Below are 27,186 nucleotides of genomic sequence, written 5' to 3'. Positions count from 1 at the left end.
TCTACAACCGATACTGGGATAGCCCTGTGATGAGTGTTCAGAACGAACTGCTAAGTTAGTTTAGACCAACATATTAGGGTGAAAATATGTTGGGTGCTGGATGGAAAGATTTCCAGTACAAAATCTGCAAGCGTTGATTGACCTTGTAGATTTTTGTGGTCCGATAAAGACTTGTTCATAAGGTTGGTTGGCTTGTAATAAGCCTACAGTGAAATTAATGCCATGTCATTTGAAGGTCAACTTTAAAGAAGGGCCATTAAGACAATGTGTTGAGAAGCTGCTACTTCTTATGGAACTTTTTCTCTGCATTCGTATATACCCTGAGGCAAAGTGCTTCTGAAAATAAAATAGTTCAGTTTTGTTACTGGATTACTGAGTGCAGTGTTTTTAAGCAAGAAGAAAATACATTGCACTTTTAAGTAGCAGAACAGCCTAAGGCTTTTCACAGGAACATTGTCAGACAAAGCTGATGCTGAGTCACATTAAAGGTATGCAGGGAAATGACCACAAAAATAGTCAAAGAGTTTCTTAGGAAAAGAAAAGGAGATAAAGGGGTTTGCTGGGAAATTCAGGAAGTTAGCAATCTGCTTAACTGAATGCATGGGTGACAAAATTGAAGGACATTAATGGGATCAAAAGGGTAGAACACCTTGGAGGGTTTTTTAGTGGAAGGAGATTGGGAAATATTAGATCATGAAGAAAATGGAAAATGTGCATTTTAAATAAATTCTTTGCTTAAATGAGAGCCAATGTAATTGGTGTCAAACAGGGTTAGTGCAATGTAGGGCATAGAGGTAAGTGTTTTGGATGAATTCAGTTGAGCTGTGAAGAATGTGGATCTCTGACTGTGAAGGCTGAAATAGTGAAGTCTTATGGTACCAAAGACATGGTTTCACTGACAGGCTTTCACTGGCAAGTTAAGGGAGAGTTGGAATCAAACAATTCAGACTGGTTAGACTGTCTTTTTGATGGCACTGATATACAGTCAAAACTTTATCTTGTGTCATATTTCAGATAGAACATAGAAAACCCACAGCACAACACAGGCCCTTTGGCCTACAGTGCTGTGCCAAACTTGTACTTTAGAAATTACCTAGGGTTACCCATAGTCCTTTATTTTTCTAAGCTATTTTCATAGTCCTCTATTATCCAGGTGAGGCGACACTTCACCTGTGAGTCGGCTGGTGTGGTATACTGCGTCTGGTGCTCCCGGTGTGGCCTTTTATATATTGGTGAGATCCAACGCAGACCGTTTCGCTGAACACCTACAATCTGTCTGCCAGAGAAAGCAGGATCTCCCAGTGGCCACACATTTTAATTCCACGTTCCATTCCCATTCTGATATGTCTATCCATGGCCTCCTCTACTGTCAAGATAAAGCCACACTCAGGTTGCAGGAACAACACCTTATATACCGTCTGGGTAGCGTCCAACCTGATGGCATGAACATTGACTTCTCTAACTTCCGTTAATGCCCCTCCCCTTCTTACCCCATCCCTGATATATTTAGTTTTTTTTTCTCTCTCTGCCCATCACTCTGCCTGTTCTCCATCTCCCTCTGGTGCTCCCCTCCCCCTTTCTTTCTCCCTAGGCCTCTTGTCCCACGATCCTTTCCCTTCTCTACCTCTGTATCTCTTTTACCAATCACCTGTCTGGCTCTCAGCTTCACCCCACCCCCTCCTGTCTTCTATCATTTTGCATTTTCCCCTCCCCCCTCCTACTTTCAAATCTCTTACTATCTTTCCTTTCAGTTAGTCCTGACGAAGAGTCTCGGCCCGAAACGTCAACAGCGCTTCTCCTGCTGCGTTCCACCAGCATTTTGTGTGTGTTTTTCTAAGCTCCATGTAACTATCCAAGAGTCTTATTAAAAGACCCTATAGTGTCCGCCTCCACCACCATTCCTGGCAGCCCAATCCACACACTCAGCACTCTCTGCATAAAAAAAAACTTACCCCGACATCTCCTCTGTACCTTCTTCCAAGCACCTTAAACCTGTGACCTCTCGTGTTAGCCATTTCAGCCCTGGGGCAAAACCTCTGACTATCCACACGATCAATGCCTCTCATCATCTTATACACCTCTATCAGGTCACCACTCATCCTCCATCGCTCCAAAGCGAAAAGGCCAAGTTCACTCAACCTATTCTCATAAGGCATGCTCCCCAATCCAGACGACTTTCTTGTATATCTCCTCTGCACCCTTTCCATAGTTTCCACATCCTTTCTGTACTGAGGTGACCAGAACTGAGCCCAGTACTCCCAAGTGGGGTCAGACCAGGGTCCTATATAGCTGCAACATTACCTCTCGGCTCATGAACTCGGTCCCACAGTTGATGAAGGCCAATACACTGTATGCCTTCTTAACCACACAATCAATCTGTGCAGCAGCTTTTGAGTGTCCTATAGCCTCAAACCCCAAGATCCCTCTGATCCTCCATGCTGTCAAGTCTTAACATTAATACTATATTTTACCATCATATTTGACCTACCAGATGATTTGAACTCCATCTGCCAATTCTCAGCCCAGTTTTGCATCCTAATGATGTTCCGCTGTAACCTCTGACGGCCCTGTACACTGTCCACAGCACCCCTAACCTTTGTGTCATCAACAAATTTACTAACCCATCCCTCCACTTCCTCATCCAGGTCATTTATAAACATCACAAAGAGAAGGGGTCCCAGAACAGGTCCCTGAGGCACACCACTGATCACCAATCAAAAGTGCAAAATTTCTGATTCAGCTCCAAATATATGTGGCAGAGAGGGATGGGGTCAATGGCTAAGTGTAAGCAGAGATTGCTGAAAATGATCATCAGTTCTTCAAGGAAATTTCTCATAGGCTATATTAAGTTGTTGAATAATTAATGCTGCAAAGACAGGAGTTAAAGTGTGCATTGATGGTTACAGAGCTGAAGAGGAGGAAAGTGATTTCTGTGGAATATTAATGAATTTATAAATTTCAGGTAACTAATTCCCTCCTTTTCTGATTCCACCTGTCACCTGCCATCCTTTGTGTCTACAGTAACCCCTCCTCTTCCCCACCTGGTTCCATCTGCCCATCATGTCATATCTCCTTCACCCTTTCGCACTCCCTAATCTTTCACCACTCTGTAACAGTCTCCTTCTCACCATATACTGTCTTCACTTCACATTCCCAGTCCCAATTCAGGGTCCTGACTCAAAACATAGACTATTCATATGCTGCTTGACTCAATGAGTTCTTCCAGCAATTGTTGCTGAGTGTAAAAATAATGGTGGAGGAGGTGAGGTAACGCTTGCAGAGGCCACAGTTTAAGAATAAGAGGTAGGCTATTTAGAACGGAGTTGAGGAAAAACTTTTTCACCCAGAGAGCTGTGGATCTGTGGAATGCTGTGCATCAGAAGGCAGTGGAGGCCAATTCTCTGGATGCTTTCAAGAAAGAGTTAGATAGAGCTCTTAAAGATAGCAGAGTCAAGGGGTATGGGGAGAAGGCAGGTACAGGGTACTGATTGTGGATGATCAGCTATGATCACAGTGAAAGGTGGTGCTGGCTCGAAGGGCCAAAAGGATTACTCCTGCACCTATTGTCTATTTTCTATTGGAACTGAGAGTTTGGACGATAAATGATAGGTCCTTGGAAGAAGTCAGAGGAAACAGTGCAGAAGATGGAAGCCTTTGCTAGATTCACTTGCTGTAATTGGATAGGTAAGAAAAGTACTTGTTCCTAAACTATCAACAAGTACAAAGTTTGGAACAGAAGGTGTAGTCAAAAAATTCCATGCAACTTAAGGAAAAATTATTTAATTACAATTGTATAGGGTATCATTAATGACTTTAATCAGAGACATTTTCATCTCTGGTACAAGTTGTAAACTAATTTAGACAGTTCTAGATAGGCTACAATTCATTCAGGTACTTTGGGTCCGAAAAGGAGGTTGGAGATGGGTGGTAGTTTGCAATGACAGGAATTAAGTGAGTGTTCTGATTATTAAAGGGCTTAAGAGGAAATCAGTTTCTGTGGAATGTTAATGAGAATAGGGACAAGTAAAGTGAGCAGTTGGAGGGAAATTAAGGAACACTCTGCATGGTAGGGAAAAGAAGGGTAGCCATGAGGCCACTGATGTGTCAAAAACATGGGGATTGAAAATCTGAATGTGTGGCATGAATAAAGAAAATTTTGAGCAATAATACCAGTCATTGTGTTGCAACCAATTAGTATCTGGAATATTAGCAGAAATTATAAAGGTTTTGCTGTGCAATGGTAATACCCTGTTTTGACACAGCTAAATTATAGTTACTACATTTTTATAAAAAGCAGTTGCATGCAACAGAGTGCGAAGTAAACACGATCCCAAGTGTGAAGGGAACTGATGAAGAAAGTCTAGAATAACTGGAGCATTGATAAGGGGGTTGTTTAAACAAGGTATTCATTATAATACCATAAGATATAGGAGCAGAATTAGGCCATTTGGCCCATCAAATGTGCTCTGCCATTTCATCATAACTGATCCGTTTTTCCTCTCAGCTCCAGCCTCCTGCCTTCTCCCCATATTCCTTGATGCCCTGACCAATAAAGAATCTTATCAACTTCTGCTTTAAATATACATAAAGACATGGCCTCCACAGCTGTCTGTGGCAACAAATTCCACATATTCACCACTCTCTGGCTAAAGAAACTTCTCCTAATTTCCGTTCTAAAAGGATGCCACTCTATTCAGAGGCTGGGTCCTCTTGTCCTAGACTCTCCCACCACAGGAAGCATCCTCTCCACATCCACTCTGTCAAGGCATTTCAACATTCGATAGGTTTCAATTACAACATCCCACGTTCTTCTGAATTCTAGTGAATACAGGCAAAGAGCCATCAAATGCTCTTCAAATGACAAGCTGTTCAATCTTGGAATCATTTTTGTGAACCTCCTCTGAACCCTCTCCAGTTTCAGCACATCCTTTCTAAGATAAGGGGCTCAAAACTGTTCACAATAGTCCAACTGAGGCTTCACCAGTGCTCTATAAAGCCTCAACATTACATCCTTGCTTTTATATTCTAGTCCTCTTGAAATAAATGCTAACATCACATTTACCTTCCTCACCACAGACCCGACCTGCAAATTAACCTTTAGTGAATCCTGCACAAGGACTCCTGAGTCCCTTTGTGCCTGAGATTTTGGAATTTTCACTCCATTTGGATAGTCTACCCCTTGATTTCTTCTACCAAAGTGCATGACCATACACTTGCCAGCACTGTATTCCATCTGCTACTTCAATGGCTATTCTACTAATACGTCTAAATCTTCTTTAGCTTCTCTACTTCCTCAAAACTACCTTCTCCTCCTGCTATCTTTGCATCATCTGCAAATTTTGCAACAAAGCCATCAATGCTGACATCCATGTCATTGACATATTAAAAAAAAGCGGTCCCAACACAGACCCCTGTGGAACACCACTAGTCACTGGCAGCCAGCCAGAAAAGGCTCCCTTAATTCCCATTATTTGCCTCCTGCCAATCAGTCAATGCTTTATCCATGGTAGTATCTTTCCTGTACTACCACGGGCTCTTAACTTTTTAAGCAGCTTCATGTGTGGCTCCCTGTCAGAGGAGGTCTTCTGAAAATTCCAGTATGTAGAATCTCTTTTGTCTAACTTGCTTGTTATTTCTTCAAAAAACTCCATTAAACTTCTCAGGCAAGAATTTCCCTTGAGGAAATATGCTGACAATGGCCTATTTTATCACGTGCCTCCAAGTACCCCAAAGTTACATCTGTAGCAATTAACTCTCAACATCTTCCCAGCCACTGAGGTCATACTAACTGGCCTATAATTTATTTTCTTCTGCCTCTTTTTTCTTTTTGAGGAATGGAGTGATGTTTGCAATTTTCCAGTCTTCTGGAACCATTCCAGAATTGAGTGATTCTTGAAAGATCATTACTAATACCTCCACAATCTTTTCAGCCACCTCTTTCAGAACTCTGGGGTGTAAACCATCTGGTCAAGGTGACTTATCTACCTTCAGACATTTCAGTTTCCCAAGAACCTTCTCCCTAGTAATGGCAAACTCACACACTTCTGACCCCTGATGCTCGGCAACTTCCACCATACTGCTAGTGTCTTCCACAGTGATGTGCAGTGTTTGGCTTATGCCAAACATAGCATTTGGTCTGATGGCCAAACAGCTCAATTTTGATTTCATCAGACCATAGAATCTTCTTCCAGTTAATTTCAGAGGCTCCCATTTGCCTTTTGGCAAACTCTAGCTGAGATTTCATGCAAGTTTTCTTCAACAGTGGCTTCCTCTTGCCACTTTCTCATAAAGCTGCAACTGGTGAAGCACCCAGGCAACATTTGTTGTATGCCCAGTCTCTCCCATCTCAGCCACTGAAGCTTGTAACTCTTCCAGAGTTGTCATTGATTTCTTGGTGGCCTCCCTCACTAGTCCCCTTCTTGCACAGTCACTCAGTTTTTGAGGGTGGCCTGCACTAGGCAGATTTACACCTACATTCTTTCCATTTCTTGATGATTGACTTAACTGTACTCCAAGGGATATTCAGTGCCTTGGAAATGTTCTTGTATCCATCTCCACACTTGTGCTTTTCAATAACCTTTTTACGGAGTTGCTTGGAGTGTTCTCTTGTCTTTGTGGTATAGTTTTCGCCAGGATACTGACTCACCAGCAGTTGGACCTTCCAGATACTGGTGTATTTTTACTACAATCAGTTGAAACACCTTGACTGCACACTGGTGATCTCCATTTAACTAGTTATGCAGCTTCTAAAACCAGTTGGCTGCACTAGTGATGACTTAGTGCAGGGGTCACCAACCTCTTTTGCACCACGGACCAGTTTAATATTCTTGTGGACTGGCTGACGGTGGGTTGGGGTGTTAATCACGACTGGGATATAAGTGCAATTGTAAGTCACTTATAAGTGGCTAATACACTCAATTTTGTTTCTAAAAGGGTTTATCTAACAAATTTAATATTAAACACACAGCACATATTTTCCTAGGATGAATATAGTGATGTCCATTATAAGTCACTTACCAGTCAATAGCATCATAACATTTTAAGTAACATTTGGGTATTAAACACACAGCGCATATTTTCCTCGTATGAACATATAAAATCATTTACATCACCAATATCGCTGAATCAGTGGGAGCCCTGGGCTTGTTTCCCTGCAACAGGACGGTCCCATCAAGGAGTGATGGGAGACAGCGATACTCGAAGGGGCTTCCTTATGTCTAGTCTATTCGGCAATTTAGTTTTTGTTGCATTCTTTGCAGAAAACCCCACTTTGCAGAGATATGATGTTGGAAATGGAACGTTTTAATACTTCTGTGGCTATCTCAGGATATTCAGCCTTGACTTTGATCCAGAATGCCGGCAGAAATGTTATGTCAAACATACTTTTCAGCCCACTGTCATTTGCATGCTCAAGGAGTTGATCTTCTTCCTGTGCTGACATGGATGATTCACCGGGGACATTCAAAAATGCGTCACAGACCCATTCCTTTGCACTTCTTGGGTCATTTGCAGTTGGCAAGTAATGCTTGAATTCTGTTGACAGCAAAGGTAGGTGATTGTGCATCAGGTGTGAGAAGGACGGTGCAGCCTCAGTCTCTCCCAAAATTCCACCTAATGTTGGGAACATGTCAGATATGCCCCTGTCCACTTGCTGTCCCCACAGTTCCAGTTTGGCTTTGAAAGCAGACACTTTATCTGCCAAAGACAGAAGACAGTTGTTATTCTCCCCTAAAGTGACAAATTGAGTTCATTGAGCAGGTTGAAGATGTCACACAGATAAGCAAGTTTTGCTATCCACTCCTTGTCACTGAAGTGTGCTGCCAGTGGTGACCTCTTTCCTGAAAGAGATCTCTGTAGCGGCCCTCTTAATTCAAAAACCCTGTCCAGGGCTCTCCCCCTTGATAGCCACCTGACAAGTGTGAAAGAGAAGGCATTTGTACTTCGCATCCATTTCCTCGCAAAGCTGTTCAAACAGACATGAGTTAAGGGTTTTTGTGATTGATAACTTCCAACAATGTCACTCAATACGCTGTTAAGATCAGGTGACATTTTTCAGCTAGCCAGTATCTCGTTATGTATATGACACGGTGTGTAGACTGGCATTCAGGAGCAACCTCTTTGACTCGGGTAGTGAAACCAGACAGCCGTCCAGTCATAGCTGCAGCCCCGTCTGTATATTCCAACACAGAATGACCAGTCCAGCTTGCCTGACATGTCGTCATTCAAAGACTTGTGTAGTTCTGCCCCAGTTGTGTTAGATGGCAGCGGCAGTGCACACAATATATCCTTGTGCACATCGTCTTGAAATGTATATCGCACTTAAACCAGCAGTATTGCCTTGTTGTCGACATCGGTAGGTTCATCGACCTGAATAGTATACCATAGTGACTCATTAAGCCATTCAACAGCTGTGCTTCGATGTCCTCTGCTATGTCATCGATTCTCCTTGAAACTGTGGTAGCTGAAAGAGAAACCTGTGCCATCTTGTTAGCTGCAGCTTCTCTCAACAGTTCATGGCACATGTCCTTGGCAGCAGGCAGAATCAATTCTTCACCAATAGTGAAAGGTTTCTTAGCCTTAGCAATACGGTTAGCCACTAAGTACAACGTTCTCAGAGCAGCAGCATTCGTGGAGGTGGTGGCTCTCAGCACTTGTTTCTGTTCTGCATGCTAACATTTTTTCCACTCGAAGAACTCAATGGGCTTGTCTTTAAGTGCAGGGTGCTTGGACTCAAGGTGCTGAAGCAGTTTTGAGGGCTTCATTGCCTCATTAGACAGCTTGTCTCCACATATCACACACGGGGGGGGGGGGGGGGGGTGAGTCACCGGTTGCATTAAAGCTGTATTTTATATACTTGTGGTATTTTCTATTGAAGGAAGCTTTCTTTTTTTTTGCCGTCTTGACCTCAGCTGGCTCTGCGTTATCATCATTAGGCCTTTTATGTCCTCTACCACCTCTTCCAAAGAAACTCTCAAGCGACGTTTGTTTTTTTACTCATCAAGTAGTTGTAAGTTAATGACCGACTGATGACCTTGCGTACGTTCAAGTTCAATAGTGGGCGTGACAAGAAATGAGGAAAGGTGCAGCTGACTCATAGTTTAATATTGCCAAATCATATCATTTCCTTGTGGCCCTGTAGCACATGCTTTGTGGCCCAGTGGTTGGGAACCACTGACCTAGTGTGTCATGGTAAAGGTGTTGAATATTTATGTAATCAATGATTTTGTATTTTATATTTGTGATTAATTTGGATCACTTTGAAGATATCAGTTTTCACTTTGACACAAAGGAGTCTTTCTGTTGATCAGTGTCAAAAAAAAAGCCAAAATATATCCACTGTGATTCAATGTTGTAAAACAATAAAACATGAAAACTTCCAAGGGGGTGAATACTTTTTATAAGCACTGTACAGTTTGGAATTGCAGAGAGTTAGACACTCAGCTCCCTTTTGGCATTAAGCTAACTATGGATCTTTTGTCACACTAAATGTGTGACATCACCCTGTAGCTAATTTTAATGTTTGTGTTGAATCAGGCAGACTTATAGAAATGATAGAAAACTTGTGACACCGAGGAAATTACTTGAGCTCTGCTATCAGTGCCTGCTGTAAACAGAGCTGCTTACTGCTGCTTTCCAACACTGCAGCCTTAGTCCTACAAGTCACAGATCTTCTGAAACATGCTGGTACTATTTAAATGTGATGAGTGATTCGGCCCCTATCATCCTTTTAAGACAAGGAATTTATGATGCATTACTACACCTTCCTCACCTTCCTTCAGGTAGTTCTATCAGAGTGTTCTGGATCCTGATTCGTGGTTTCTTGGCTAAGGCAAAGGGTCTTAATGCCTCAAGAAAAATTTAATTCTTTTATATGAGAAAAAATTCTAGTTATCAATTAAGTCTTCACTCATCTTCCTAAAAGAAAACCCCATGCTTATTCAACCTTTACTGTTAAATTTTTGTTCAGTCCTGGCCATATCCTATGCACTCACTCCAGTGCAGTCACATCTTTTCTGCAATATGGTGTCCAGAAACAAATTCATAAGACCTCTGCTCTTTATAAAATATTCAACCTTTTCAATAACCTAATGATCTGTGCTGATGATCTTTCTGTTCTTCCACACCACTCTGTACTTTCATTGTGTATTTTCTTGCCCTATTACATTTCTCAAATACATTGTCTCAAACCTCTCTGAAATTACATTTGCTGTTCTTCTGCTCAATTATCCAGACCTTGTATATATTCTTGCAACCTGGAGCTTTACTCTGTCAACTACACAGCTAATTTTTAGAATTATACACATGCTATTAATCATGCTGTATATATTTTAGGTCAAAATTATTATTATACACAGTGGCCACTTCATTAGGTACGGGAATGGAACAGTTCTGCTGCTGTAGCCCATTTACTTTGATGTTTCTGCATGCCACTGTTTTAACATCGTTTTTTTTTGAGTTACTGTTGACTTTCTGTCAGCTTGAACTAGTCTTGCCAATCTCCTCTGATCTCTCTCATTAACAAGATGTTTTCACCTTGATGCTCACTGGATGTTTTTTTGCACCATTCTTTATAAAATCTGGAGACTGTTGTGCATGAAAATCCCTGGCATCAGCAGTGTCTGAGATACTCATTGTCCTGTCTGGCACCTACAGTCATTCAATGGTCAAAGTTACATAGACCACATTTCTTCCCCATTCTAATGTTTGGTTTGAACAGCTGAACCTCTTGACCATGTCTGCATGCTTTTATGCATTGAGTTGCTGCCACTTGATTGGCTAATTAGATATTTGCATTAACAAGCAGGTGTGCAGGTATACCTAATAAAGTGACCACTGAATATATATTCCATAAATAATGTTTAAGTACAAGCCCTATGGAACCCATTGGTATTACCCTTCTAGTCACAAAACAAAAAAAATCAAAGATTACCATGCTTCTAGCCACAAAACCAGTTTAGGGTCCAATCTTCCATTCTCCTTTCAGCCCCAAGATTGTTACTTCTATCACTTGTCTGCATGCAATGTAGGATTTTTTCAAAAGCTTAGCAGTGGACCACATCAAAATTTTCTTCAACCCTTTTCTGAGATCTTAAAAATTCCAATTGTTCATCAAATTTTGAATGTGAATTTGTTATTGTCCCTGATTTAAATGAAGGTGAAGCTCGTATATCATCCTTTAGAATGGATTCTTGTAATTTGTTCACCAGTGAAGTTAACTGGCTATTTCAAGAGTTAAATCACAAAGCATCTGGAGAGTATATAACTGATATCAGTATTAACATAGAAACTAGTCTGATCACATGAAAAGAGGTGATAAAGGAAACGAGGCTAAGGAAATTCATGAGAAAAGACTTTACAGTAAGTATAAGAAGGAATCAAGAGAATATTAGTATTAAATCAAAGAAAAAGATGAGTTTGAAAATTATTTAGAATTCATCCGAAGATTGTCAAGGCAATGATGTTTTGAAAGAAAATATAATACAAGAGAAGAGCTTGCAAAGAACACAAAAGCAAACTGAAATTGATTCTATGAGTTCTTTCAAATTGGGGCAGAAGCAGTTTGATTTTGAGTTTAAAAAAATATGGCGGAGAAATTCAACAAATAGTTTGTATTAATGGAAGGAATCAATGATGGAGCAAATGATGATGAATATGTTTAGAGTGAACAAAGAACTCAAAGAAACTAGATATAGTAAAAGAAAAGGTGAAATTACTAGGACAACAAAGCGATAAATCTCCCATTACCTGATGATCTGCATTATTGAGTTTTGAAGTGGCTATGGAGATAAATTAGTTAGTCATCTTCAAACATTCCATAGGTCCCAATGTGGTTCCCAGAGACTGAGAGGTCACACAAATTTAATTCCATTTTTTAAGAAAGGAGATAAGAAAGAAAACAGGTGACATAACCAGTTAGCCTAATATCCGTAGCAGAGAAAATGCTGGAATCTATTGTTAAGAAAGTGATAACATGACTCTTAAAATAAAATAAATAAGTATATATTTATTCATGAAAGGTGGTAATAAATAGCAGAATAAATAAGGGAAATAAATAAATCGGTATGCATTGGGACTTTCAAGAGGCTTTTATCACTTGAGATTATTAAAGAAAATTAGAAAGTGGTATTTGGGAATAATATTTGCATGAATGGAGGATTAGTTACAGACAGAAAATGGAGTTCATGTGGTTTGCTTGGACTTTCTGAAGTACTTTAATGTGCAGTTCACACTCATGAGGGGAGAAAAGAGTGGCATAGTGTTCGAATAAAGTGTTGGTGTAGATTGTGGAGTTGTGGATTGAACAACAGACGAAGAAGTAGGAATCAACAGAGTCTGGTTTAATATCACGGGCATATGTTGTGAAATTTGTTGTTTTGTGGCAGCAGGACAATGCAGTGCATCATAAAACTAAATCACAGAAAGATGTGTACGTGTGTGTGCTCCCTGATGGTAGCAGTAAGAGAATGGCATGGCCTGGGTGATGGGGACCCTTAATGGTGAGTGCTGTCTTTTTGAGAAATTGTTCTTTGAAGATGTCCTGGATGCTGTGGAGGCTAGTGCCCACGAAGGAACTGAGTTTACAACCTTCTGCAGCTTATTTTGATACTGTGCAGTACCCCCCCCCCCCATACTAGATGGTGAATACAGCCAGTTAGAATTCTATCCACTGTATAAGGGGTGATTAATAGTTTGTGGCCTAAGGTAGAAGGGGTCAATTTTAGAAAACCTAGCACATTTATTTTTCAACATAGTCCCCTCCTACATTTACACACTTAGTCCAGCGGTCGTGGAGCATACGGATCCTTCTTTGTAGAATTTGCATCTTGGAGCTCCAGAAGTGATCTACAACAGGTGTGATCGATAAGTTTATGGCCTAGCTCTCATTACATGCACGTGCAGTTCAACTCTGAGTGATTATGCAGAAAGTTTGAAGTTAATAACTCATCTCTTTAGGCCAGAATCTTATCAATCACCCCTTGTATATCTGTAGAAACTTGCAAGTGTCTTTGCTGCCATACCAAATCTCCTCAAACTCCTAATGAAATATAGCCATTTTCATACGCCGCCTTTGTAAGTGCATCAATATGTTGGGTCCAGGGTAGGTCTTCAGAGGTGTTGACATAAAGGAACCTAAAATTGCTCACCATTTCCACTTCTGATCCTTTGATGAGGACAGTTCCCTTGTCTTAACTGTTCTGAGGTCCACAATAAATTTTTTGGTCTACTGACAAGTGTAAGGTTGTTGCTCAACCAGTTGATCTATCTCACTCCTGTATGTTTTCTCAGCACCATCTGACATTCTGTCAATAATAGTTGAGTCATCAGCAAATTTATAGATGGTATTTGGACAGTGCCTAGCCACACAGTCATGGGTTTAGAGAGGGTAGAGCTGTGGGCTAAGTACACATCCTTGAGGTGCACCAGTGTTGATTATCAGCAAGGTAGCAATGTTATTTCCAATCTGCACAGACTGGTCTTCCAGTGGAGAAATTGAGGATCCAGTTGCAGAGGGAGGTACAAAGGCCCAGGTTTTGAATCTTTTTGATCAGAATTGTAGGAATGATTGTGTTAAACGCTGAGCAGTGAGTCAATGAACAGTAGCCTGACGTAAGTATTAGTATTGTCAAGTGATCCAAAGCCACACGAAGAGCCAATGAGATTACATCAGCTGTAGACCTATTTTGGCAATAGACAAATTGCAGTGGGTCCAGGTTCTTCCTTTGGCAAGAGTTGATTCTAGCGATATCCTACCTCTCAGAGCACTTCATCACCATAGATATGAGTGCTACTGGACAATAGTCAAGAAGGCAACTCACCCTGTTCTTCTTGGGCATTGTTATGATTGTTGCGCTTTTGAGGCAAGTGGGAACTTCAGACTATAGCAATGGGAGATTGAAAAAGTCTTTGGTTGGCACAGGTTTTCAGAGTGCTACCAGGTATACCATTGGGACCTGTTGCCATGTGAGTGTTCACTCTATTGAAAGATCTTCTGACACCAAGGCAGAGATCTCGAGTCTTCTGTGGATTGAAAGACAACATCTAATGGGGTGCTGCTGAAACTAGCTTTGATGCTGCAGCTGTTCTATCTGTATCAATGATTTGGATGAGGCGATCAAATGTACAACATGCAAGTTTAGTGAGGATCACAAGACCATAATGCAAAGATGGGTAACGGTGTATGCTGTGAAGAGGGTGCAGAGAGTTTTCAGTGTACAGGGCCAAGCTAAGTGAACAGAAGAAGACATGGTGGATGGAGTAATGTGGCAAAATGTCAAATTGTTTATTTTAGTAGATAAGAAGGTGCCTGATGAATAATTATGAAGTTTTCCACTTTGGTAGAAAAAGTAGAAAGTGGGAGAAATAGTGCAAGAGTAATAACATCATCTTGCTACAACGGTATGGACCCCATTTGGAATCTTGTCCACAGGTCATGTTTCTAGGTAGAGATAGGTATCCTTGCAGTAATACAGTGATTGCTCAGATTAGATGTGGAAGAGGGCCTGAAAGCCTTGTGAAGAAAAAGTAAGCATTCTGGGTCTACATCTTCAGTTTGGAATAAGATAATGTTTGATAATCTTTCATTGCTGTGTAGCGATGAGCTCAGTGAAAATCTCTCTGCATTGCAACTAGGGAAACCTATTGATTTCTTTGCAGTAGGAAACTACTTGGCTAAAATGGAATTGTGGCTGAATTACAGAAAGCCCCATCTGTTGTCATTTCTGTGTGGCTGCCACCACGCCTGTGGGAGGGATGGCTCTGTCAAAATAAATCATGAAAGCGCTGATCAAGAACTTTGAGGCATATTTGTGGAAGGCTATTAAAGAAAGCTGGTAATAAGGAGTGCCTTGGAAGCGAATTCCGTGACATGGAAACAAATGTGGTGGGAGTGACTGCAGCTACTTCAGGGCGTCTCATATCACTGGGGGGCCCTTTGCTAGAGCTATCTTAAAGAGAGCTCTAACTGGTTGACAAACTAATTAGTGGAAGTTTACTGCGTCATTTGGCTAGGAAGATCTTCAGTCAACATGATTGCCTCTTTACATCAACCTTAATGTACAAGCAACAGCAAATACAATGTTTTGCTTTTCTGGATTTCACCAATACATTTGACACCTTGAACAAGACGAAACTCCCATATATCAGGATGTTTCTGGGTCTCACTCGTTCATTTCATGACAACTGCCGTGGCACTATACAATTTGATGACTTAATTTCTCTTTGTTTTGAGATAAAACTGGAGTGAAGTCACCTTTTGACTCTTTTGTTTGATTTCTTTTTCTCTATACTCCCAACTTGCACTACATTAGGGTCTTGCCCATGCCTGTATTCTCTTCTCCCATACCATAACTGACGAGAAAACTCATTATAGAACAAACTTGTATCGTACTCAGAGTCTTAGCATACAGTCAGCCCTCCTTATCCGCGAATTCCGCATGCGCAAATTCAACCAACCGCAAGTCACAAAAACCCGGAAGTGCTCTTCCAGCACTTGTTGTTCGAGCATGTGCAGACTTTTTCTTGTCACTATTCCCTAAATAATGCAGTATAACAACAATTTTACATGTCATTTACATTGTATTAGGTTTTATAAGTAATCTAGAGATGATTTAAAGTATACGGGATCGTGGATCGGTACTTGATACTTATTTCAAACACTTTGAAAAGCATTTTGTATTTGGAAGTCATAGCAACCATCTGTGTATAGAAATTAAATTCACAAAAATTTACTTATTTATTTTTACTACCTGTCTGTTCCCTGTTCTCCTCTCCTAATTGCATTGCCTCTTTTGCTGGAGTGCAGTTCCAAAGGTGGTAGTCACACTCTTTAACTGTGGCCTCAGGTGTTGTGGCAAGTCGCACCATTTGACTACCAGAACATGACCAAGCAGCTGTATGAACCTGATGGTGAATGTCAGTAGGCAGTTCCAGTACTTGATCAGAGTTTGGATGGTTTTGCTTTATATAACTGAAGGATACTGAGAGCTCTGGTATTTAACCACAAATATTGTGCATTTTTTTCATCTGTGTGATATAAGTTGCTTTTAGAAAGCTATACAAGATGGATTAATTGACCAACATCTGTCAGAATCTGTAGGTATTCTGATTTGTTTATTGTGACTATTTTTTGGGTACTCAGCATTAAGCTCAAATTACAGCTTGATGTCGCCACCATTTAATTTGCATTTGCATTTAAATTGCAGGTTGGAAGCTGAGCCCTGTGGTTGGTGCAGTCTACAGTCCTGAATTTTATGCAGGTAGTGTTGCATCACCTTTCAGTTGTATTTTGTACAGTTTAAAATAATCTCAACTAGGATTCTATGTTTCCTTATATTTCTATTCACTTACTACATTATACCTTTAAATCAATCTGGGAGAAAAAAATTAGAAAATTTGTCACTAAAATTAGTTTTCTGTTTTTGAGAATGTTGCACTTCAGTCGATTCACATATGATTTTAATCCATTTTGGATGTGGATCTGTGACAGATTTCCCATCTGTAGATCAGGCTTTTGATATTAGTACAGTGAGCCCAGGCTGGGATGAGTATGCGGGAAGTGGGCAAGATATCCCTCTAGTGTTTGTAGGTTTCGTACTGGAGATGCAGTATCACTTCACCCTGCCACTTTGTTTTTGGCCCATGTTGTCATCATCTTAATCCCCTACTTGCCTTTATTGAGATCTTCCTCCTTGTTAACCTCCATTCTGGAGTTTAAATTAAAATGGAGTTATTCCCTATGGATAGTGTTTGGGCGGTGGGGTATAGGGAATGGGTGCTGTGTTCTGGGGGTTGTGCAGTAGTTACTTAAGGGGTGTTGTGGGGAGAGACGGGCCCGGGATAGAGTTAGTTAATGGGGGTGGGGTGGCAACTGGCATCACGGGGGGAAGGGGGAGGAGTTCTGCCTGACCTCACAGTAGGGGGGAGGGCTGAAAGAGGAACCAAACTGCTGGTGATATTGGGTGAATTTGGCCCTTTGGTGGGATGAGGGCTTTATGGGGTTGGCAGCGTTAGGCTTAGGGGTATGGCTGGGAGGTGGAGCTGCAGGACATTGCGGTGGAGGGAGGGGTTGAAAGAGCACCTGAGTTGATGGTGGTGTAAGAGGGGATGGTGGGGGCTGGTGTTAACGTAAGCCCCTTTGTGGGGTCTGGCTTGGGTTATTTGGGGTGCTGTCCAGTTTAGTGAACAGGGTCCATTTAGCAGTCCATTGGAAGTTAGGATTAGGGTGAAGTGTAGGGTTGGGGATGTTTATGGGTTGGCGTGTTACTGGTGATGTGGGGTGAACTTGGCTCCCTGGTGGCGTGGGGGCTCTGGTTTATGGGGGTGTGCAGGAGGATTGGAGGTATTAGGCTTAGGTAAATGGCTGGGTGGTGGGGCCACGGGACCTTGCAGTAGTGGGAGGCGTTGAAAGAGAACCCAAACTGATGGTGGTGGGGTGAACTTGGCCCCCTGGTGGAGAGAGGACTCAGGTTTATGGGGGTGTGTAGGATGGGTGAAGTTGTTATGTTTTGGGATAGGGCTGAGGAATGTGGATGCAGGCCTCCCCTTGGGGGGAGGGGAGAAAAGGAGCATGGGACCCTTTGTGGGGGTGTGGCCAGGGTTAACTTGGGTGTTGTTCGGTTTAGTTGGGGTGTGTGATCCTTTGGATGTTAGGATTAGGTGGGGGGGGGGGGTAGGGTCGAGGGATGTCTGCTGGGCATGGTTTACAGTCTTACTAAAAGTAGTAACTGACTGGTATCCCACACTTAAATAAGATAGACTTATGGCAGTTTTTGTTACCATTGAAATCAAAAGAAAGTTTTGCTCTTTTGTTTCCTTGGTTTTATTTTAATCCTAGAAATTTAATTTCTTTTGCTTCTGTAGAAACTTATATCCTCTGCCCCAAAAAGAAATACAGTGGATTCTGGCTAATTGGGCCATCAGTTAATCAGGGTGGCCACTTATTTGGGGTAACTCTTAAAGAACAAAGACTAATTGAGAAAATAGCTGGGATTTCCTTCGATTATTTGGGACACTATTTCACCTTATTGGGACAGGAGACTTGCCAAACGGTTTCTAGCTAGTGCCAGTTGCATGCACTTGTATGGCCATGCTTGGAACAGGCTGTTTTTAATAGTGTCAGTTGTATGTGTTTGTTTTCAAAAAAAAAAATCAGTGATATTTGTCACTGATCATTGGTAAGAAATAAGCAGTATGCTCACTGCAGTTTCAAGCATTCATGCCTGGAAATGCAGAAATGGCCAGGAGTGAAAATGAAATGATTTCACTTCCTCAATGAGTTAGGAACTACAAAGGGTTTGAAAGTGTCAGCAACCATCTTGAAGGTTTCAATGAAAATGAAGATTCAAAGATGCAGCAGTTTCTAACTAGCATCAGTCAAGTGCACTTGCGTTGCCGTCAGACCATGCTTAAAGAGAACAGTTTTTAAATAGCATCAGTTGCGTATGCTTGTGTTATGTTATTCATTTGGGCTGACCGACGCTGAATTAAAAAGCAGTAATTTTGACACTATTTCATGCAGTGAAGGTTATGAAGGCAGCCTATTATCAGCACTGATTTTGTTTATTTACAATCAAAAGAACAAGGCAGCATACACAGTATGGATTCCTTTGATAACTATTAGGAACTAATACAGTTTTGTAGTGCTGTAGTAATATTGGTAGTGTTCTAATTTGTTCTGTATTCCATTTAAATACATAATTTGTCTTTTTAATACTATTTCCATGAAACTTTGGCTAATTGGGACAGCTGCTTAAGCATACTGGCTCTGATATGTCCGAGTTAACTGAAATCTTCTGTATTGTGATTTGTTAAATGGAGGAATTAGAACAGCCAATTAGATATAAAGGATAAAGAAAATTTAAATCTGGTGGAATTAAAAACTTGAAGGTAATCTGAATTATCGGTTAAGATTTTTGAATAATCTGCTACTGTCTTCAGATGGCGGCATATAAAACTGAATCTTGGCATGTGACCATGGGTTCAACTTGCAAAAGCATTCCAAAATAAGGATACAAGGCTAGAGCTGTTTGGGAGGGTTTAAAGTAATTTGGCAGCGGGGTGGGAACCGGTGTGGTGGTACTGAGGATGTGGTAATTCATTTACGAACAGAGGCAGAATATAGTGAGACTGCTAGCAAGGAGAGGCTGACAATAGGGCAAAGTTGCAGTCAACAGGATGAGTTGCATCGTAAAAGGCAGACAAAATCAAAAAGGATGAATACAGGACTGAAGGTGTTATATTTGAATGTACGCAGTATACAGAAAAAGGTAGGTGAATAAGGAAGATTTACAGATTGGTATGTATGAAGTTGTGGGTGTCACTGAATCATGGCTAAAAGATTATAGCTGAGTGCTTAACACCCAAGGAACACATTGTATTGAAAGGACAGGCAGGTAGGCAGAGGGGCTGGCGTAGCTCTATTGGTAAAAAAATTATATCAAATCATTAGAAAGAGGTAACATAGGGTCAGAAAGTGTTGATTTAATGTGCATAGAGTTAAGGGACTGTAAAAGTAAAAAGACCCTGATGGGAGTTACATACAGGACCCCCCCCCCCCCCCAAACAGTAGTAAAGATGTAATTTACAAATTGCAGCAGGAGATACAAAACACAGCCAAAGTTGGCAATGATATGGGGAATTTCAGTATGGAGGTAGATTAGAAAAATCAGTTTGGCGCTGGATCCTGAGGGGGATTTTCTAGAATGCCTATGACATGGTTTTTAGAACATCTAGTGGTTGAGCCTGCTAGGGATCAGCTGTTCTGGATTGGGTGTTGTACAATGAACTGGAATTGATTAGAGAGCTTAAGTAAAAGGAACGTTGGAAAAGTGAACATCATATGATAGAATTCACCCTGTAATTTGAGAAGACACTAAAGCCAGATGTATCAGTATTACAGTGGAGTAAAGGGAATTACAAAGGCACAAGAGAGGAGCTGGCTAAAATTGATTGGAAAAGAATACTGGCAGGGATGACGACAGAGCAGCAATGGCTGGAATTTCTGGGAGCAACTCAGAAGGTGCAGGGTATATACATCCCAAACAGCAAGAAGTATTCTGAAGGCAGGATGGCACAACCATAGCTAATGAGAAGTCAAAGCCAACATAAAAGCCAAAGAGAGGGCATATAATAGAGCAAAAAGTAGTGGCAAGTTGAAAAGATTGGGAAGTTTTTTTAAAAAGAAACAGCAAAAGGTAACTTTAAAAAGTCATTTAAGTAAAACTGAAAAGACAGAATACGAAGGTAAACTACCCAATAATACCAAAGCAGGTACTAAAAGTTTCTTCAGATATAAAGTGTAAAAGAGAGGTGAGAGTAGATATTGGACCACTGGAACACCATGCCAACTAGCAGGACAAGGAAAAAATGGAACAAACTGAATAAGTATTTTGCATCAGTCTTCACTGTGGAAGTCACTAGCAATATGCCAGAAGTTTGAAGAGTGTCAGGGCAGAAGTGTATGAAGTTGCCATTAACAGGGAGAAGGTTTGTGGGAAACAAAGTTCTGAAGGTAGACAAATCACCTGGACCAAATGATAGATGCCCCAAGGTTCTGAAAAAGGCTGAAGAGATTGTGGAGGCATTAGTTATGAACTTTCAAGATTCAATTGATTATGGCATTGTTCTGGAGGAATGGGAAACTGCAAATATCACTCCACTCTTCAAGAAGGTGGAGGGGCAGAAGAATGGAAATTATAGGCCAGTTAGTCTGACCTCAGTGGCTGAGAAGATGTTGCAGTTGATTGTTAAGCATGTGGAGACACATGATAAAATAGGCAATAGTCCACATGGTTTCCTTAAAGGAAAATCATGCTTAACAATCTGGAATTATTTGAGGAAATAACCCTTCAGTTCTGATGAAGGGTCTCTGCCCGAAACATCCACTGTTTACTCTTTTCTATAGATACTGCCTGGCCTGCTGAGTTCCTCCAGCATGTGTGTGTTGCTTGGATTTGCAGCATCTGCAGATTTTCTCTTGTTTCCAGCATCCACAGGTTTTCTCTTGTTTCTGATTAGACAAAGGAGAATCAGTAGATATTGTGTACTTGGATTTTCAGAAGGCCTTTGACAACGTGCCATACATGAGGCTGTTTAACAAGTTAGGCCCCATGGTACTGTAGGGAAGATTCTAGCATAAAGCATTGCCTTATTGGCAGGAGGCAAAGAGTAGGAATAAAGGAAGCCTTTTCTGTTTGGCTGCTGGTGACAAATGGTGTTCCACAGGGATCTTTGTTGGGATCACCACATTTTACATTATATTTCAACGACTTGGATGACAGTATTAATAGCTTTGTGGCCAACTTTGCGAGGATAGGTGGAGGGGCAGGTAGTTTTGAGGAAGTAGAGGCTACAGAAGGACATATTAGGAAAATAGGCAAAGAAGTGGCAGATGGAATACCGTGTTGGGAAGTGTAAGGTCATGCAGTTTTGTTGAAGAAATAAAAGAATAGACTTATAAGTGGAAAGAAAACTCAAAAATCTGAGGTGCAAAGGGACTTGGTCCTCGTGCTGGATTCCTTAAAGATTAATTTGCAGGTTGAATCAGTAATGGGGAAAGGCAAATGAAAAGTTAGCATTCATTTTGATTGAACTGGAATATGTATAAAAAGGCGTGTTGTATGATGACCATTTCATGGTCTGTGCCTTAGAAGAGTGAGGGGTGACCCCACTGAACCCTATCGAATGTTGAAAATCCTTGATGGAGTAAATGAGAAGAGGATGTTTCCTATGGTGGGGCAGTCTAAGACCAGAGGACACAACCTCAGAATAGTGAGGCATCCTTTTAAATTAGAATCAAGTTTAATATCACCAGCATATGTTGTGAAATTTGTTAAATTACCAACGGCGTTACAATGCCATACATGATAATATAGAGGGGGGAAATAAGTAAATCAATTACAGTAAGTATAGATGTATATAATTAGTTAAATTAAAAATAGTGCAAAAACAGAAATGATATATAAACAAAAAAAAGATAGTGTTCTTGGGTTCAATGTCCATTTAGGAATCAGATGGCAGAGGGGAAGAAGCTGTTCCTGAATCGCTGAGTGTGTGACTTCAGGCTTCTGTACATCCTCCCTGATGGTAGCAATGAGAAAAGGGCATGTTCTGGTTGATGGAGGTCCTTAAGAAAGGACACCACTTTTCTGAGACGCCACTCCTTGAAGATGCTTTGGACATTTCTGCAGAGATGAGGAATTTCTTTAGCCAGAGAGTGGTGAATATGTGTAATTCATTGCCACAGACAGCTGTGGAGGCTAAGTCATTGGATATATTTAAAGCAGAAGTTGCTAGATTCTTCATTAGTCAGGCCATGGAAGGATACAAGGAGAAGACAGGAGATTGGGTAAAGAGGAAAATTGAATAAACTATGATGAAATGACAGAGCAGACTTAATGTGTCAATTGGCTTAATTTTGTTCTTGGACCATGGTCTTTATGGTCTTGTAAGGCATTTACATTATGCTGCCATGAAAAATAAATTTTAATACTGTATATGTGACCTCTTATTTGTTAGGTCCAGCATCACTATCATCATTACCCTTTCACCTACATCCTGTTGCCTCTACAGCACTCAGTCCAACACACAATGGTAAGATTAATTAAAAGCTTTCTACTTAAATCAACTATACTGTATTGTAAAGAATGAACATCTGGCTTTCAAGCCATAATGTGTCTCGGTATATATCTCGTATTAAAACATACACTATTGGAGTTTGCCACATCCAACTAAATTTGATGACGTGATCTCTACTACTACTTCCAGTTCCATGCTCTACTTTTCATCAATTTTTCACCAATTGCCCTCCCTGTCCTCTTACCCCAGCTCAATTTAAGCTTCACCGAGAGGAATTTGATAGTTTTGGTTTGGAAAATCAATGTTCCTTCAGATTTATGGATATGAGATCCTTGTACCTTCTCATATTGCATTTGTTTTGAATTATAGCATTAATGATGTGTAGAGTATTCTTGATACTCATTCCTCCCATATTAGCATCATATGGCAAATGAAACCATTATTCTGAGCATTCCAAAGGTGACCAGCTGGTCAATTTAAAGAACCAGTCCTAATTTGTCATAATGAGAGTTCAATTTCAATGTGCCCTTGCCCACACCTAATCCAATCTTACTCCACCTTTTGTTAATAATTTGATAAAAGCTTAGAGCCAGAGAAAATGACTATGAGTTAACTCTGAAAGTTATCTCCAAACCCTTAGGTGAACAAACCTGGAAGCTTTGAATGCAGCTGTGAAATTAGATCGCCCAGTCAAAATGTTTTGAATGTTTGCTATGCGTTCACTCATTGCACATATTGGCAGCTTGCCCAGAGTTAAGGGTAAAAAAAAATATTCTCTTGACATCTAACTTTTTCTGTACCTCATGTGTGTAGTCTGGCACATGCCTATCTGTTCCATTACCTATCCAACATCCTCCTCGGTGAAATTACTCTTACCTCATTGCATTCTAATTCAATTATAGCCAAAAAATGAGAGATTTCTAAACAGAAGGGGTAAGTGTATTTTTGTAATGGAATATCTGCCTTAATTGTATTGAATAGCAAAACAGACACGAACTGTCAGATAGCATACTTCTGCTCTGCCCATGTTTCTGTTGCCTGAAGAGGCTTCTGTTCCCATGTCTGTAGGGTCACCAAAGTACCTGCCTTTGGCCCATTCCTATTTGTAATCTGAGTCATTCCCCTCAGCAATATAGTCTGAAAATGTGCAGACAATCATCATATGCATGCTATTACCATGTTCTAACCACTCCACTCTAGTTAAATTGTCAAGTTACTTGTCATGCAGCGATAGATAGGAAGAAACTTTTCAGATTTAATATTGAGAAAAAGACATCATTTCAGACCTATCATAATATTCATATCTTAGATGTTGATTCCAGTACTCTTCATAGCAGCTATCGGAAACTATCAAACTTATGTATAATCTTCATAACGTATTTAAGAAATGAGCTTCAGATCATATTTGGAACTTGGACTGTAACTCTCTTTTTCTATCTCTTTATGACTCTGCTTCACTCATCTGAAATTTTCATCAACCCTGACATTAATCTCTTCTGTTAGTGATCATCTACAGCTCTGCTATCCCTCATTAAACTTGGGATCAATTAAATGACATTTAATCTTTTCCAACTGGCTTATTATCTACATCAGTCTATACCCTGAGATGATCTAAGATTGACGGACTGTTCAACATGAGTTCTAATTAGGCTCTGTTTGTCTTTTTAAATCACTTTAAGAAGTACATCAGCATTATATTTACTTTTGTAGTAACCACATAGTGCTGTTTGCAGACCTTCAATGACTCATAAACCAGAGCCCCTAGTTCGCTCACTTGTCCAGCAATCTTGAACATGCATGGTATTATCAATGTTTCACACCAAGTAGGTGTCTGAGCAAATATTCTTTCTTACCATGGGCCTTGATTGGATTAGGACCAGGGTCCTACTACTGCGATTGCTGTGGCTAATGTCTGCGTCATTTTGTCTCACTTTTTAATTCAGAAACAATTAATTTTGTGTTTGTGAATAATTATTTTTACGATTTCATGTGTATTTCAGAGACAATGTTAATATATTACATATTTATAGAAGTATTTTGTAGTGGCCTTGTGTTCATTTTATATGTTTTCAGTGATACTTGTATGTATCACATTACAATTGTTTAAGTGGTCTTTAATTGACATGTCAAAGCCACTGTTGATGCTGCTTAAACAGTTATTTTGAAATAATACAGTATTTGATGACAGTTTTTGGCAGTGACCTATTTCTCTCCTCCATTCTGCACATCTTCAGTTCCTGGTTTCCCATATCAAGCAGCCACTACTGCAGCTGCCCTGAGAGGTGCCCTGAGAGGACGAGGTCGTGCGGTCTATAGCGCATTCCGTGCAGCAGCACCTCCCACTGCCATCCCAGCCTATGGAGGGTAAGCAAATATATCTGGAATTGAATTAGTAATCTTTGTGCATGAAGATTTGACTTGGATAATTATAACTGTATTAATATCATTACTCTCCTTTTTTGCATTCTGTATTCAGTTATTGTCTTTTTTTAAAGAGTGTGCTTAATGTCATAACATACTGTATTACTAATTGGATGACCTCTGATTGACCCCTTTCCTCAATCCTCACACTGAAAGCAAAAAAAAAATCTTTGCTCAGTGACTTACTCTATCTAATATGGGAGTTTTTATGTGGAACATCATGGGTTATCTACAAAATTCATGGTTTAGAGATACTGCCTTGGTAAAACAGCCAACATAATCAAAGATACCCTCCCTGGATTTCTCTTTTCTCCCCTCTCCCATTGGGCAAAAGATGCAAAACCTTGAAAGAACTTACCACAAAGCCCAAGAACAGCTTCTACTCCACTATTCGCTGTCTATTGAATAGTTCCATGGTATAATAGGATGGGTCGTTGACCTCACTAACTTATCGTGACCTTGCATTTTATTGCTTCCTGCACTGCACTTTCTCTGCAACTTTTACACATTATTCTGCATTGTTAGTATTTTAGCTTGTTCTATCTCAGTACACTGTGTAATGATTTGACCTGTATGAACAACATGCAAGACAAGCTTTCCACTGTCTTGCGGTACACATCACAACAATAAACCAATTCCAATTGTTCTTCTATGTCCATCAAATCAACAGCAGTTTTGATTACGTTAAGCTACATGCAATATCTTCAGATAACTTCATAGATTGTACTATAAGATTTGTTTGTGGTTTATTGGTATGTCTTTTGCTTAAGCAAATAAAATGGATATTTAATTAGGGTATCATTCAGAATATCTAAAGTGGACTTAAGCAAATTAGGTTTGAGTTGAGCAATTGTAAGATACAAATTCAAGTTTATACTGAAATAGATGTCAAAATAAATCATGTTTTAAAATTTCTTTAAGGAGTTAGACTTAGTCTTAATTTCAAATTATGAACATTACTTTCTCTTTTTAATATCTCCTCTTTTCATAAATTGCCTAAACAGTCTGTTTGGACAATAAAATACATCTATGAGAACAATAAAATAGATTACTTACTCCTAAATTCTCCTCTTCCATTGAGATTAAGAACTGGATATTTTGCCTGATCTGCTCACCATGAAACTCTTTTGCCCATTAATTACTCCTTACAACCTGTTACCAATTCTGTGTATACTATATACAGAAATAATTGTTACCCTGATGTTTACTCATTGGAGTGACAGTTTCCCCTTTTTTTTTGCTTAGAAGCTTACATGTTGGCTATGAGAGTGTCTCCCATTAGCAATATCAGTTATTTTCTTAGAGGTGAATCTTTGTTCACTAATCAGGTGTGTTATGTTAGAGTTCCAACATTTCACTGATTTTGTTCAGTTAAGCATTCTATCTTTGATTTATCAAACATAATGTTCAACTCTAATACAGCATTTTGTATTCTTAACTGAATAGGGAATACATGCTTAATCATAGTCATTGCAGCATATGCTTCCAGTTTCACTCTTTAAGCAATAAGGAAATATGTATGATATTTTTGTTAAATTTTTCATATTCTCTATACAGTCCTTGGTCCTTTGATTCATTTTTTAGGCTGAATTGAGCACAATTATATAAGTTTATAAATAGAGGAAGGTGTTGATCCCTCTCTCAAGTATCATAGTTATACAATTGTTTCCACATTTATATTGAGTATAGAGGTTGTTAATGCAGCTTTTTGTGACTTTCATACTAGTTGACTATATTGTAAGTTCCTTTCTGACCTCTTTCCACTGTGAGGCACACAAGTTCAAGTGTGTGGAATTTGACCTCTGTCCTCTCTGTTTATGAAGCCAATTCTTTTTACTAGTTCTCCAATATCTCAAACTATGGCATTGCTTGCCATTCAATTGGTTTATGTTCCTGTTAATAAATAGAACAATAAGTTCATCCTAGATATTGTCACATAGCACTTGTGCATAGGTCTTGTTTTTCTTTCTCTGCATGGTTTCAAAAACTCAAGTATGCTGGGTGCAGTCAATGATTGGTGTACTGGTAAATAGTGTGTAACCCATTACCTCAAATCACCTCAAGTAGGTGATGCCGCCCTGTCAATAAATGTAAAGGAATGGAGAGAAAAGGTATTTTTAAAAAATTGGCAGCAGAGATCCTTAATCTGCTACAAAAGGATTTTCTAATTTTCTGTCAATCAAGTAACTT

At 40.0% G+C, this 27,186-nt stretch overlaps 1 protein-coding gene across 7 annotated transcripts in view; it reads left to right on the top strand.

The window, feature by feature from the left end:
- Positions 1 to 27,186, top strand: part of LOC132382991 (RNA binding protein fox-1 homolog 2-like) — a 277,209-nt gene that overhangs the window by 222,671 nt on the left and 27,352 nt on the right. For all 7 annotated transcript variants that reach the window (XR_009508517.1, XM_059953646.1, XM_059953643.1 and 4 more), the window contains 3 exons: positions 16,203 to 16,256; positions 22,516 to 22,590; positions 24,810 to 24,939. Coding sequence is in view for 6 of the 7 variants with exons in the window: in XM_059953646.1 (XP_059809629.1) it covers positions 16,203 to 16,256; positions 22,516 to 22,590; positions 24,810 to 24,939 (259 nt within the window). In the remaining variant the exon portion in view is untranslated. The remainder of the gene's footprint in view (positions 1 to 16,202; positions 16,257 to 22,515; positions 22,591 to 24,809; positions 24,940 to 27,186) is intronic.

The sequence above is a fragment of the Hypanus sabinus genome, chromosome 29 (assembly GCF_030144855.1).
Source record: "Hypanus sabinus isolate sHypSab1 chromosome 29, sHypSab1.hap1, whole genome shotgun sequence".
NCBI lineage: Eukaryota > Metazoa > Chordata > Chondrichthyes > Myliobatiformes > Dasyatidae > Hypanus > Hypanus sabinus.
This window is presented reverse-complemented; position numbering and strand designations above follow the sequence as displayed.